The sequence below is a fragment of the Platalea leucorodia genome (genome assembly GCF_965183815.1).
Source record: "Platalea leucorodia genome assembly, chromosome: 6".
Classification (NCBI taxonomy): domain Eukaryota; kingdom Metazoa; phylum Chordata; class Aves; order Pelecaniformes; family Threskiornithidae; genus Platalea; species Platalea leucorodia.
Genome location: NC_138828.1, coordinates 73,649,829 through 73,665,143, shown reverse-complemented (window position 1 = coordinate 73,665,143; position 15,315 = coordinate 73,649,829). Strand labels below are relative to the sequence as shown.

At 40.1% G+C, this 15,315-nt stretch overlaps 1 protein-coding gene across 3 annotated transcripts in view; it reads right to left on the bottom strand.

Annotated features, from left to right (window-relative positions):
• Positions 1–15,315, bottom strand: part of TBC1D14 (TBC1 domain family member 14) — a 76,801-nt gene that overhangs the window by 49,583 nt on the left and 11,903 nt on the right. For all 3 annotated transcript variants that reach the window (XM_082315994.1, XM_082315995.1, XM_082315996.1), the window contains one exon: positions 3,098–3,218. In XM_082315994.1, the coding sequence (XP_082172120.1) occupies positions 3,098–3,218 (121 nt within the window). The remainder of the gene's footprint in view (positions 1–3,097; positions 3,219–15,315) is intronic.

Below are 15,315 nucleotides of genomic sequence, written 5' to 3'. Positions count from 1 at the left end.
CTCAAGAGATCAAAACCCTGCTGATTTTCCATGATGTCAGAAAAACTGACTCTCCCTTTTCTCCCTCCAGTTTGGTTTTCTTGAAGCATATAGGAACGCTATGTTAAAACAATACTTAGACTTTGAATTAGTCCCTTCTGTCTGGGTGGCATTTTCCACTTGGACTGTATGCTCTACACACTTCACTCAATACATAGAGCTGACAGCCTTCAATCAACAATTATGATGTTTCCATCGTTGTTCAGGGCCTCGCAGCTCCCCACACAGTCCTCAAGATCCAGCTCCCACACTGACAAGTTCATGTAAGAGCACTCCACAGTATTTTCCACATCTCTTTGCATAAGACAGCGAGGAAGTCAAGTCATGGAACACCGGTGATCGAGATACGGAGTTTCCAGCTCCAAAACAGTCACCAACTTTGCATCCCCAAACAATCGGCTTCTCAGGGCCCCTAGTGTTTACAGCAGATTTCATATAATGCAAGCGTAACTCCCATTGCACTGAGCTTTAAGGAAGGCCCTAGCACTTCTGGGAAGAAAAGTAAACTAAAAAAAAAAAAATCAAGCCAAACTTCAAGTAAAGCATACATGAAGCGCAGACAATTAACATCCACCTATAAAAGAAAGAGTTTAGGCACCTTGTTTCGTGTCCCACAGGAAAAAGTGCAGAAACTGAAATAATTTACTAGGATACTAACCATTTATCTTGATCACAGCCATCTTCTACCCCAACACCCACATTTCACTGCATATCTCCAATACATGAGATAGGGATCTTTTAAGCACCTTCTCTTCTGGCCTTGGAAATCAAAAGCGTACCTCAAGGTAGAAATAGAACCAGAGCATTTATTCTTCTGGCCTAGTACCTTTTTTTCCAGAAATGAGAAGGAACTGGTGCTGGCCAACAAGCATCATCCCAATAGCCATATGTTGTCACCTACTCCACTTACACATATGCAAGACCTTTAGGCACAAGTCAAAGAGCTAAAAGCATGCCTCTAAATGGGCAAACAACACTGCAACACAAGTGCTACTTTGTCATTGTCAAAGCAACCTGTGAGGGGTAACCTAAATGAGGATGTGCTTTTGGGTGCTGGTAAGGCTGGATTAGTTATTTACAGCATTACCCATGTCTCAGAAATTCTACATGTCAAAAATAACTTCAGGAATGCACAAAATAAATTAGGAACGATTAGTTATTTTTATCCAAGAGGCATTGGAGACAATCGTTTCAGACTTGCGGTCTTGCCAGAAACTCGCCAACAGTTGGATGCTGTACCACATAATTCTTTAGTAGCCACTTTCTTCTAACAAATTTAATACAACCGAAGTTGTAATGTTCTAGGAACACTGAATACTCACGATGTAAGATAGTTTGGATCTAAAGGAAAATATTCACAGTACTAGCAACAACCACAAAGTGTTAATAAGTTATTTACCCACTTATCAAAGAACAGATGACGACAACAAAATACACTGCTAAGTGTCCGAGTACTGTGATTATTAAGCCTCTTCAATTATGTCATCAAAAATCTTTGGTGAACACTTTGGAACTGTTAATTGTATCAAGATAAGCTGTAGATAAAGTCTGAACAGTTGATCACAGTGACAACTTCAAAAAGCTGCTTGAACTTCACTTAAATTAACAGCCTAGCTACAGCGAAGAATGGTCACATGAGACACCTGGATTGCCAGAGCACTTTACCCTAAATCAAACAGCACAGCCCTTCAAATCAGCATTCTCATTTCACACACAGAAACTGGATTTGAAGTTCTACCTACATGGTCTCTCTCCACGCAAACCTTTCCAGTCCCACAGTGGTTTGAACAAGGAAGTGAGAACCAAATGAAAACAACAAAAGCCCCAAACACATAGAACGCCTATACGCAATCCAAAAAATCCCAGATCAAGTGAGACATTGGAAGAGGATGTCTTCTTCTCACTGAAAGAGCAGCTCATAAACTACTGACCACATAGTTGGATTTCATACGATTTTTTTCCCACTGGGAAGGCAGGTTATTTGATTCACTAGCAATGTGTTCATCTGTAGTAGAACCAGTCCTCTGAAATGTTATGTTTTCAATGTTATAATACTATAGCTTGAGAAGTGATATGCAAAGGAGAAAAGGGGTTTTCACCGTGTTTTTTATTCTCTTATGACACCCTAAGGAAGGCCTGAAAAGATTTTTGTATGATCTCTTCACCCTCCTGCTCCGCCCCCAAGAACAGCTGCTAAAATTTGACAAATCATGGATCTAACTACTGGCAAATATAAGCAACAGACACACACATAAAAACCAATGTCAAAACTAGTTCAGCAGCAATGAAGACAGGGAGAAATCTACATTCTTCGGTGTTTCTGATGCTTTTAAAGTTTTTCTCTATTCAGGGAACCACTTCAATAAACAATTTCAATACACACTCCTTTTTGAATTATACTGTACAAGGAAAAAAAATATTTTATTCCATTCACCTATCCTGAACTGTATTGTATTGTTCCAACATTTCAAGTCAGTAACCAAATGTTCATCAAGGCCCACATATGGAAAATTTCAACTCCAAACAGCAAATACTTCAGAAAAAAAGGAATGGATGAAACTAGCATTCCAACACCAGTTTCTGGCACTCTACCATTCACCCTATCTTCAATTTATGTCTTTTTAATTGCTGTTTAGGCACAAATAAGCCAAGGCCCAGCAGAACACAATTTCCCTTCAAACAGCATGTTATAGATGGGTCTATGACGCAAAGGCTACAAACCAGTGAAACGTAGAACAAGAAATTTGAAAGATTTTCAAAATACCTACTAAGCTTGATTATAAAAAACAAATACGCATTCCTATACTTTGAATCTTCACGTGAAATGCTTTATACCAAAGTGGTATGTGTTTTCATGGAGTACTCAATGCAATGACCGTGTAGAACACATTCTTTTGAACAGCACTGTTATAATGGAAGTAAAATTTCAAGAACCTTCTTCGAGACAGTCTAAGAAATTGTGCGCAACTCAAACAGGCTTCACAGTCATATATACAGATCATAAACTTAATTGGCTTCTACATTCACTGCTAATCCTAGCACAGAATTAAACAAATACCTTTTGTATTTTCCTTGGATCTTTCTGTGAGTTTTCTCTGAGAGGTACTTTTCCAAACAACTTCCATCCCAAATCATTTTGTTTTTCAAATCTTGCACTTTGCTTTCTGGTAAACAAATTCCTACAAAAAAAAAAAAGTTTGATTAAGCAAAAGGGTTGATTAATTATAATAAACAGAAGGATAAACAATTTGCTAACCTTATGTATCCCAATCACATATTCCAGCTCCTCTTGCGGTTGTGCTGACAGGCACTGTTTCCCATCCTCAAGAGGTACATCATGCAGTATTATCACCATACTAGGCAATGGAGTTGGTTAAATAAGAATTTTTAGTAGATTAAAAAAAAAGTTCATTTGTAACTTTCTAGAAGTGGCCTTCTTTTTTAGCCTCGCTCTAGATCATTCAGCCTCACTCTCAAAGTAAGACTAAGACACTAAGTCTCTTGCTGCATAAACATTCTCCACCCGCCTGTTACAACACAAAACACTACCAAAAATCACAAAAAAGTTGCAGACACAGTAACCTTTTACTGTATTTGATCTGCTTTCATGAAAGGTTATTTCTCCTGAATAACCCTAAAAGCAGCTATCGAAACACATTCATTCTGAAGTCTCTCTGAAATGTCTCAAATCAACCAGCTTAAACACTGTAGTAACAGTCATAAAGCTAGACAGAAAGCCACTGAAAATTAAATTATTTTTATTGACATTGCTAGTTTTTAATCATAAAGCGATATGCCAGATTTGTGTCTTCTCGCAACAACTATGTTTTTCCAAAAGTGGACATACAGTACAGACCAGTCTTCATGCTTTTGGCAGCACTCAGCTCCTCCAAGAGCACAACAGACACTCTACACCCATGGCATGTCAGGATTTAAAGTAATAGATTTTCTTTTGTCCTACTGTTTTTTCAGTAAATATTCAAATATGTCCAGGTTAGCTCAATTATTTACACACCTTGTGGTAGGTTTTTCCTGGGAACTTGACTATAGGCTTTCGCTCCCTCATTTAAAAGAAAAAAAAAACAATTCCGATGAGACAAAAGCATTTTTGCTACTTCAATCAGCAGGCAGCTATAGCACTTTCATACCACAGATGCTTCCAGACTGGCATTACTGCTTTTCCTTACAGTTACTACCTTAACGCCCAGTGGGTTGACCCACCAAGTACAGATTGTTTCTTATTCATGAAGTGTGGCAGTTTGGGAAACAAAACTGTATTGAGCTTCATGTTCTAAAAGGGCTGAATACACATCTGTAATAGGTATGACCTGGACACTAAAAAGTTGTTTTTCCTGGCCACTTTGGATCAACTAACATGCACAATATCATAAATACATCAACAGAGATAATATTGCTTGGAATACGGGAGAAATGTTTAATACAAGAAAAACAATTGAGGCACAAACATCAGAGTGCGCTGGAATGTATTGTAAGGTTAATAGCGTGCACTGCCATCCTTAAATATGCATATATTTACACAAATGATTACATGCTTCCGTATCACAAGGGTACAGTTACCTTGAAACCCAAACCAGGAACAGATTATCATATTAAAAGATAGGAACAAAGTGTTTAGGTACAGAAATCACACAAGTCAATAACAACTAATGTCAAAGTTAAGTAGTAGCTGTACTTCTACAAACCCCTTTCAGCTTTCCCCTACCCCACCTCACACAAAATAAAAAGTAGTATAAAGATGTAGGGGAAACAATTGTAGGGAAAACACTAAAGAAGAACAGCATGGAAAACGTAGAAACATACTGCCATGTCTTCCCTCATTCCACTTTTTTCAAAGCACAAAATTATAATTCTATAGGTAAACTACTGGATCAAAACCAAAGATTTCCTTTGTCTCTATAACTAGCATACTCCATTTCAGTGTTACGAAGCTCTCCTGTAGCTCATCATTACAGCTGTAAGAGATTTATAAGCTACCTAGAGCATTAATCAACAAGTTTGACTATACTGCTACCACTACAACTGCTAGTGCTGGGAAAAAGAGACCATCATAAAAACAATTTCCAAGAAAGATCTCTCAGTTGAATTTGCTTTCTTTTCACCAGCAATTCCTTCACCTTTGCAATATAAAAATACATTCTGTTTGAGCGTTTAGTACCCTGAAGGGCTTCTGCATGTAATTATCTTCTTACCCCTGCCCAAGTTCATAACATGTATGTAAGACACCCTCAGATGATGGATTTATAGGATCATTTGAGACAGCTACCAAGGAAATAAAATGAAAGAGAGACAGATATGAGATTATTCTTTTAATATATGTTTAGTTAATTTAAAATGGACAAATACCAAGCAAGTTCTAAAATATATCTAAGAAAAAAAAGGAAAACATTACAGGAATATCATCATCAAAACCACTGCAGGTAAATAGGATATACAATGCAAGACAGGCTGGCTGTTCTTGCAAAAAGTTTTCTTTCAGGTTGTTACTACTTCATAAGCAAGCAAACTAAATTCCAGACTACATACTGTCTTCCGAGAAAACAAGAACTTCTAGCATCAGGGATGCCTGAAAGAGCCCCACAAGGAGGCACACCTGTGTGCTAGTTCTGTGCACATTCAAATCTTCTCTTTCACAACTAAAAAGGCTTTCACCACAGTTCGTTTAACACTGCAACAACATGAAAATTAAAGGACTAACAGGCAATTTTCTCTCTCTATCCACATTAGAGGTTGCTAGCACAGGTATATACAAGCAACAATTCCCCCAATCTCCTCGGAGGGATTTTAAGAGCAGCAGTAGGTCTTTATCCTCAGGGCAAAATAAAGATGAATTGGAATGATAAAGTATAATAGCTCTCTGCTGCAAATGCCTGCGTAAGATGAACTAAACCTGGAAAGTCAATCTCACATACTTGCTTTCAATTCAATTCTGCAATCCAAACTATCTGTTTTCCCTTTAGAGGGAGCATCACAATAAGTAATCTGTTCCACAGCTTATCAAGCAGATGGCACAGTGCTTGCTCAGCGCACTCTTCTCTGTCCGCGTGATTTCCACTGTACGTTCTAGGGCACCAGGCATCTCTTCCTCTCTTGGTACTATGTCAGGGATTTCCAGTTCACTTTTTGGGTTTGTTTTGTTTTGTTTTGTTGTTTTGTTTTGTTTTTTAATTTAAAATAGATATTGAAATGAAAGCACCAGGCATGGTCAATATCCAATTCCCATTCTCTACAGAGCAACTTACTCTCCTTTTTCCTCTTTTTCCCTGCTCTCTGTCTGTGCCTAAGTCCTGGTGTTTTGCTGGTGTCCACACTCTTCATGCACTCCAAAAAGTCTCAAAACTCCCAAAAGGCACAATGTTATCAGAAGCCACAAATTGGCACATCAAGATGTAGAAGCACAAACTACAACCTGTTCTTGCTTTGACTGAGGACACCCAACCTTGTTAAAACCTGATCTGCCCCAGACTGGAACGAGTCAAAGGTAAACCACGTAACAGTTGTACTGGCATGGAAGGAGCAGGAGAGATGCCGCTCTCTTTGCACCTAATTTTAGAAAACTTAAGGAAAAAAAAAAAAACAAAAAACAAAAAAAACCACCAACACTATGGAATGTTCTCTGGTCTGATTTCTGCAGAGGTTTACAATACATCAGGACAACACCACAGGGTCCAGATAAAGCCACTACTTGAGAGTCCTGGACTGAAAGCAGACCCTTAAAATATGCAACTCCCTTAGAAGGAAGTAATGATTTCTGCCATATATATATATATATATGCGCCATATGATAGGTACATACCAGAGCAAATAATTCATAGCAAAAGCTTTCATTTTTCTGCTGTCACAGCACAAACAGGAATTCCTTTCCTCCCTTGCTTACACAGCTCCCTAGGAGTTTCAAAAAAAGTACTAAGCAGTCTCACTTCCAAGCAAATATAATTCACAAAAAAAATTCCACTCTAAAGGTACCTTAAAGAGATCTTACCTAATAGAAAATATAGGTTAACAAGGAGCAAAGATTCTCTATTTGAAAACAAACAAACAAACAAACAAACAAAAAAACCCCACACAACACAAACCCCCCCACACACACATTTTCACCCCAAAGAGGAGCTCAGAAATTCTAGGGTAAAAGATGTCAAAGTTTAATTACAAGTGTTTTAATATACAAAAATTATTTTGAGATCTTGAATGTAGAAAGGGTTGACATGCCTGGAAAGAAAAGATCACATGCTGATCATTATCTCAGTCTCCTTGTCCTCTTCACAACCATTAGAGCACATCATGCTGATTTACAACAGGGATATTAACAGGAATATCTGACATGATGCATCATGTCTGCAGTATCATTGGTGTGGAGCCATTAAAGTGTCATGGGTTACATTTGCATTCCTACTGAACGTGTTAAACTATTTTACACTAAGTGTCTGCAGGTGCTTATTTTAGGAAACCCAAGACAGAAGTTAAATTGAGATCACATTTCAAGCAGAAAATTACTTTTGCACCGTCCCTTAAAAACAGTATTTGGCACCAAACAGCTGTTTAACCTTGTTATTTTAATTGGGCTGTGGAGAGAAATTACCTGCCTGAAGAGAATTTAATTCTAACTCCAGCTTTAATGTTTACATACATACAAATAGCATCCTGTGATACAAGAGAGGGACCAAACAATCTTTTGCTTGAACATACGCATACTGCACCATTACTGTATACTGATCAGCCCAACTGCCTTTTTCGTGGGGAAGAGAGGAAGAGTTAATACCAACAGATAAGTTCAGCAGTGTCAGTAAAACCTTATTTTTTAATAAAACTTAAGAACCACTTCATTTTGGTTCTATAAGCACTGCTAAGATAAACTTACTGAATAGTTGCCATATATACATACTGCACATTCATATATTGCCAGTATTTATGTAGCTTTGTGTGCTGTCATGGTCAGGCTGAAGCCTCAACCAAATTAAAAAAATACAATAAAAAAAATATTAGAACCACATCAATAGCAAGTAATCAAGCCAAACCTATCCATAAAACATCTATTACAGCTTTTTCAAGCTTATACTTTTAAACAAAGTCCCGCATCAACACAGAAGCAGCCAGTTTATCTAGAGTTCAGTCCAATTCTCCTTCTAAAAAGAAGTCTGTAATGTAACTGCCAGCAACTACTGCCGTGCAAAGAGTTTATAGCGCTGCTCCACAAGCGTTCAAGCATTCACTTCTTCCACATTTCCGCTGTGGTTTGTCCCAAGCAAGGTTAGCCACCTACGTGAAGTCAGCTCTCAAGAGGTCACTCCTCCCCAGCACTCCCCCCAGTTCAGCATACCAACCTATCCACTAAAAGGAGCAGAGACAGTGCTGCCACGGCTTCTGTTGCCAATTTAGTCCTGATCTTACAAGTCAGCTGTAAACCTCCTCCCTGAAAGGTCTCAAAGTCTCCTCCAGCCAGGCAGGCTCAATACTGTGCTGCTTGAGATACCTCTGAAGTTTGGTACCACTGGAGTCAAGGAACTGTTTCTCTGGCACGTGCCACTGGAACAACAGGAAAAAAGGATGGGCTCCCACACAGTAGCTGCCAGAGGGTGGAGTCGAGCGAGGCTTACACACACACACACACACCCGCCACACACCTGGACTTCCAGGCAACGCACAGGGGTTTTTCCCCCGCCCAGAACTCCCAAGATATACCAGCTGCCTGAAATAAATGCGTACAGGAGCTTAGGACTTTGGAGTTGTCGTGATTAAGAGTATTTGGGCTCTCCAGAAAATCTGAACTTTATGATTTTTAACTATTTTGATATTACTATGTTGACATGGCTCCTTGGACGAAGTTCCAAAGACCACGCTACGTGAACTACTGGCATGCAGCATGGAATGATAGTTGTGAGCAAAACAAAAGTGAGACGGCATATGCTGCTCTGTGGTAGACTACTTTAACACTGACCTAGCATAGAGATTATATTTGCAAATAAAAGGGTTCCTTACTCTTAAAGACAGCTGCTGTGAAGAAACGTGCATGAGAATTACCTAGAAAATGATCCAACTCATGCAAAGACTGATGCAATTTTCTACCTGCATTTACACAAAACTAATTTTCAATTGCAAGTACATTTTTGTTACGAGTGTTAAAAACACATACATTTCCTGCTCTCAAGATGCATGCTCACATTCAAAGTTTAATTAGTCTTTCAATTAAGAAGGTTATTTTCAGAAGACAAAACAATTAGAATAGTCATGCGAATTGACAACTGAAAGGACTTACCAGTCTCATGAGTAGAGCAGATGAAAAATAAGGGCAGTGGGGAAAGTTCAAAAGGTTCAGATTTGGTAGAATAAAATTATCTTGAAAAAACAATTTCAAATGAGTATCAGACTCGCATGGATTCTTAAGAAGCAGGAAAGAAACTGCAAGCCGCAGTTCATTTCAGCTGCTTCTGGAAGAAGGTTCTGAAATTTCCTGATAGATCTATATGACACAAGGAGAGAGCACAAAGGTCTTGAGCCCCTCAGCCTATGCAAAGGCAGTCTTACCGGAGTGCATAACGGACTTTATCTAAACAGTTTGACAGTAAGCAGATATTAATCATGAGAACTAGGTAAACCCATGTCAAGCACATAAGCACAGTATATGAGATGTCTCCATAGACATCATTCCTCAAGGCATCCGGAAACTACATTGAAACAGAACATGTCAAGTAACGTACAGCACCTACTAAGCAAAAAATATATTAAAGAGAAGTTTTATTAAGTATTTGCTGCATTGTGAGCAGAAGTGTCCAGCCACCTTACCTGGCATAGTACAAATTCAATTAACGCTACCTAGGAAACATTCTCACACTATTATGGAATTTAGGCAAAAGGAATAACAACATTGTTTTCTTCTCATCCTTCAATGACCTTTTGTATTCTGTGCTAACGATAACCTTCACAACTTACCCTCAACAAACAGAACAAAGATTCTCACCTCTAGATGTTCCAGATTTGCACTCTAGCCACTTAAACAATTTCCAGAGGCACAGAAAATAAACCTGAAAAATCATCAACGTATTCTGTCACAGCAATTTTGGTTACCAGATTAGTGGAGGAACAAGACACATAAATCACGATGACTAGGGAATTGATGGACTTGAGAAGAAATTCTTCTCAGAAGACCTACCAAAATCTCCTGAAGAGCCCTAAATCTACGTTCTCCACAGGCAAAAGCCAACAGTTAGTACCTATGACCAGATAACATTGGTTTCTAGAAATAATTCACTAGACGCAGTGATTGCCAGTTCCTGCATTCCCCCCTCCCAACCCCAGATCACCTCTCAGTCAACCTACACTTTTATTAAAAAAAAAAAAAAAAAAACAAAAAAAACCAAACAAAACAACAACAAAACACCACCCCCACCCCCAAAAAAAACAAAACACCAAAACAAAACACCAAAAAAACCCAGAACAAAATATCATCAAAAAAGCCCAAGTATTTTGGCTATGATGAAGAACCTTCATCAACAAGTCCAAAGTTACGCTTTGAATAAGATTCCAAAATCACATACAAAAGCAGGTTTTGCAGAATTTTATCTCTGAGAGATTGCCAAAGGTCAAGGTAAAGGAAGAACAGTGCTCGGTTTACGGATAAACAAATCCAACAGAAGTAGAGCCAGACAGCCTAGAAGTTGACCTACCTATGAAAGAGGTGACTAATAACAAATTGTGTTTTATAAATCCCTATCACATTTTATAAACAAAGTTTTCCAACCACTGACATTCCAGTATATTCAGTAAAAACAAAGAATAATGACACTTACTTACAATGTAACAGATACCTGCAGGTCTCAAAAAAGATCTCCACAGTTGACGGAGACTAATACAACACAAGTTAGCGGTACAGGGTACCTGAAAGCTTGCAATAGGGTAACTTTGAAATCTCTCTTTAGATTTCTGGGAAAAAAAAAGCAGGGTTTGATAAACTACTTATCAAGACTACAATGTTCTGTATTTATCTTTTTTTTTAAGAGGGTAGTCATCATTTCAGAGGAGAACAAAGCAGAGCTGCCTCCACTGAAGCGTCAAAGACATGAAAAGATAAATCAGACAGTAATCCTGCATGTTTAGCAGTTAGGATTGGCTGTAGCAAACCAACAACTACTTTGCATGTGGATGATGCGCAGTGCTAGCCTACCACGCTGATGCTGCAGAATGCTCAGAAATGGGACTTTCAGCAAGTTAGGACTCTCACACAACAGCAACATTTGGGTCCAAGTTCGAACTATTAGAGTCAACCAGCTATTCATAACAGTTCTTTTTTTAGCTGGCAAAATTCCCAGTTATCTTAATGTTATCAGAAGAACCTAAAATTCTATTCCCAGAGTCTGAAAGCAGATTTCTTCATTGATCATGTGGTACTATTACCACACAAATCAAAAATGGAATGAATACCTGAAATGTCATCCTAAGCAAAAAGCTGAACCTGAGCCAGCAGTGAGACCTTGCAGCAATAAAGATTAAACATGGACTGGGTTGTATTAGCAAGATCAAGAGGAAAAAATGATTAAAAGCTCTGCCTGGTAGCCATGAGACTATATCTATACCCAGTTTGGGGCCCCTGGACTAAAATAGAGAGATCAAAAACTGGAAGAAGTCCAGTGGATGACCGCTATGACGGCTGGGTGCTGAGGCCCACGATATACAAGCGGGGACGCTGAGAGAGGCGGCTCCATTTAGCCTGGATGACCATCCTCAGAGATGCAAGCAGAAGAAACAAGAGGCAAAGCAGCAAGCTGCTGCAAGGTGAATTCCAACTGGATAAAAGGGGGGGGGGGGGGGGAAATCACAGTGTAGTGGCTAAATCCTGGCCCACGTGGCCTAGAGAGGCTGTGGTAACTCTGTCCTTGGATATGCTCACGACTGACTGGACAAGGTCCTGAGGAACAGGATCTAGTGCTGCAGTCAGCCCTGCACTGAGGGCTCCAGAAGCCCCTTCTGACCTAAACTGCTTTGCGATTCTCTACTTGCAAAAGGTTGCAGCTCACAAAGGGGAGTCCGACCGCTAAGTAAAAGCCTTGTCTTACCTCATGATTGTTACCAAGTTCTTGTGTTTATCCTGTCAGTTGTCAACGTAAGGTGTGAATGACTCATTTACTGTAGGGTTTTTTTCTCTAGTATTCTTACATACGGCTCGAAAACTTTTGGCGCACTTAATGACCAGGAAAAGAGGCTTAATATGCATAACTCCTTAAAACAGCAATGTAACTAATGTCCAAATTGAGATTAACAGTTCAGAAAGAAGAATTCATAGATTTATTTTTTTTTCCTGCACGCAAACTCATTTATTTAACAGAACTCTGAATATCCAGAGCAAGGCATAAAAACATATATTCCTGCCCCAGAAAACCCGTGGTCTCCATATACTCGTTCTGTTAAACAAGAATTCATCTATACATAGAATTTTATTAACAGACCATTTCTCGTTTAAGCCTTTATAAATACGTTTAAAAAAAAAAGTTAATGCTGACTCCAGCTTCCCCACAGATTATGTTAACACTGGGAAAGAAAGGGAGACAGTATTAAAAAAATAACAATCAAGGAGCAAGAATTGATATTTATTCCATCTAATCTCACCCTGCTCACTGCATTTTTCAGAATTTCTAAGCGTACATAACATTCCCTCACAATGTCAACCCTGAATTAAGTACTCTTTACAGTCAGAGTAATTTTTGTTTATCATTTCTGTACTTGCAGTAACTGACAACAGTTGATGTTGCTGATAAGCAGGGGAGGGAACAAAAAGTCAGCTGAACATTAAACGGTATTTTGATTAGATAGAGAGACAGATAGTGACACGAGCAGTGACTGTGCTGATGTTCTCCCTCTTCCCCAGTGCCCGTCCACTTCTCACAGCTCCTTCTGACACAGGGAAACATCAGGAAAGTTCTTGCGAATTAACTGAAGATATGAAGTCCATCTAACCCACTAATTCACTAAACCTCCATATAGACAAGGAATCACATGAAAACGGACCTTAATTTCATTCATCTGAATTAGCTCCTGAAATCTTATATACATCTATCACAATGTATGTAATTCTTACTCTTTCTGTTCAAAAGCAAGCATGCCGAATGAACAACCGAACAACTGCAAGCTTTCCAAAAGGCAGCCTCACACAGGAGATGAAGAGGAAGGAACAGGGGAAAAAAGCATTATAGCTGAATGCTGCAAGCAATGTCCAACACCCACCTATGCTACAAACCTCACTGACTAGCCGCTGTGAGACTTTTGTAATGCTTCACATCAGCCACTAGAAAAGAAACATACACATTTGACTTTATTTTACATAATAACTGGATCACATTAAGTCGTCACTAACTGCATCGTTTTGTACCATTACTTAAAAAAAAAATTTCCCAAACTCAAAGTACTGCTGAGCAGATTTTCATTTAACTTCCATAACGAACAAATAACTTCAACAAGCCTCTTAGTTTTGCTGTTGAGTAACTGAAAACAGTTTCTCACAAACACGAGCTTAAATAAAGCAGGTTTTATCTGCAAAAGCAACTTCCCTTTATTCTAAAGGGCCGCATCTCAAATAAGATTTAGTGCAAAATTTAAGGAAGAACTAACAGAACAGTAATTCTAAACAAAAATTATATTATTTCATGCATAAAGGGAAAACAGGGATTAAAATTAATGTGGACAGTTTCAGTTCAACACCCAGTGGAGAAGAGGCCACATGACAAAGTTCAAAGCTTGCCAGTGAATTAGAGGATAGGAATTCAGAAAACTGTATCATTCAATTTTCAACAATTTTCAACCTTTGCCAAAAGAAAAGGCTGTTGCCTTTGTAGAACTCGAACTTTGCACCTATGGAAGATTTGCTTTGAGAGAGAATGTTTATTTCAGAAAAATTCTGCAACTTTTCTTTTGTTCTACACAGAGACACGATAGTAAGTACAGATGAGGGGAGGACCACTAGTCTTTCATTTCAAGTAGGCAGAAAGTGGCTTTCAAATAAGTAGTATCCAAAACCATATTGTGAAGACTAAAGCACCCATCAGATGAGTATACCTGAATGCCTCATAGGCTGCTGAAATAGTTTCCAGCATCATGTTTGCCGATGACACAAAATTGGGAGGAGCCGTTGACACTCTCGAGGGCAGAGAGGCCCTGCAGAGAGATCTGGACAAACTAGAGAGCTGGGCAATCACCAACCGTATGAAGTTTAACAAGGCCAAGTGCCAGATTTTGCACCTGGGACATGGCAACCCTGGATGTACGTACAGGCTGGGGAACGAGAGGCTGGAGAGCAGTCCCGCAGAGAGGGACCTGGGGCTTCTGGTCGACGGCCAGTTGAACGTGAGCTGACAGCGTGCCCTGGCAGCCAGGAGGGCCAACCGTGTCCTGGGGTGCATCAAGCACTGCATTGCCAGCCGGTGTAGGGAGGGGATTGTCCCGCTCTGCTCTGCACTGGTGCGGCCTCATCTTGAGCGCTGTGCGCAGTTCTGGGCGCCACAGCACAAAAAGGATACAAAGCTGCTAGAGAGTGTCCAGAGGAGAGCCACAAAGATGGTGAAGGGCTTAGAGGGGAAGCCATACAAGCAGCGGCTGAAGCCACTTGGTCTGTTCAGCCTGGAGAAGAGGAGACTGAGGGGAGAGCTCATCACAGTCTACAGCTTCCTCACGAGGGGAAGAGGAGGGGCAGGCGCTGATCTCTTCTCCCTGATGACCAGTGATAGAACCCGAGGGAACGGCAGGAAGACATGCCAGGGGAGGTTTAGGTTGGACATTAGGAAAAGGTTCTTCACCCAGAGGGCGGTGGAGCACTGGAACGGGGTCCCCGGGGAGGTAGTCATGGCGCCAGGCTTCAACATTCACGAAGCAACTGGACAGCGCCCTCAGACATACAGGGTAAATTTTGGGGTTGTCCTATGCAGGGACAGGAGTTGGACTAGATGGTCCTTGTGGGTCCCTTCCAACTCAGGACACTCTATGATTCTATGTTAAGACAGATCCTCAGTGCCTATGCTGCTTCCCACACCACTGAAACAGAAGCTTGTTTGTCTTCCCCTTTTAAATGCCCGTTATTGACAACAGTCAGCTCAAAACGCGCCCAGATAAAGGGGGGGGGGGAAGGATGAAACTGCTACCAAATTCCTCTTTTCCCTCCAACAGGAGGGTGAATCCCGGGGGGTTGGCAACCGCAGCCCTGGGGAGCCCAGCCCGCCCAGAGGGCAGCGAAGCAGCCTGTGCTGGGTGTCCATGCGGGTTCCCTCCCTCAGAGGCTGG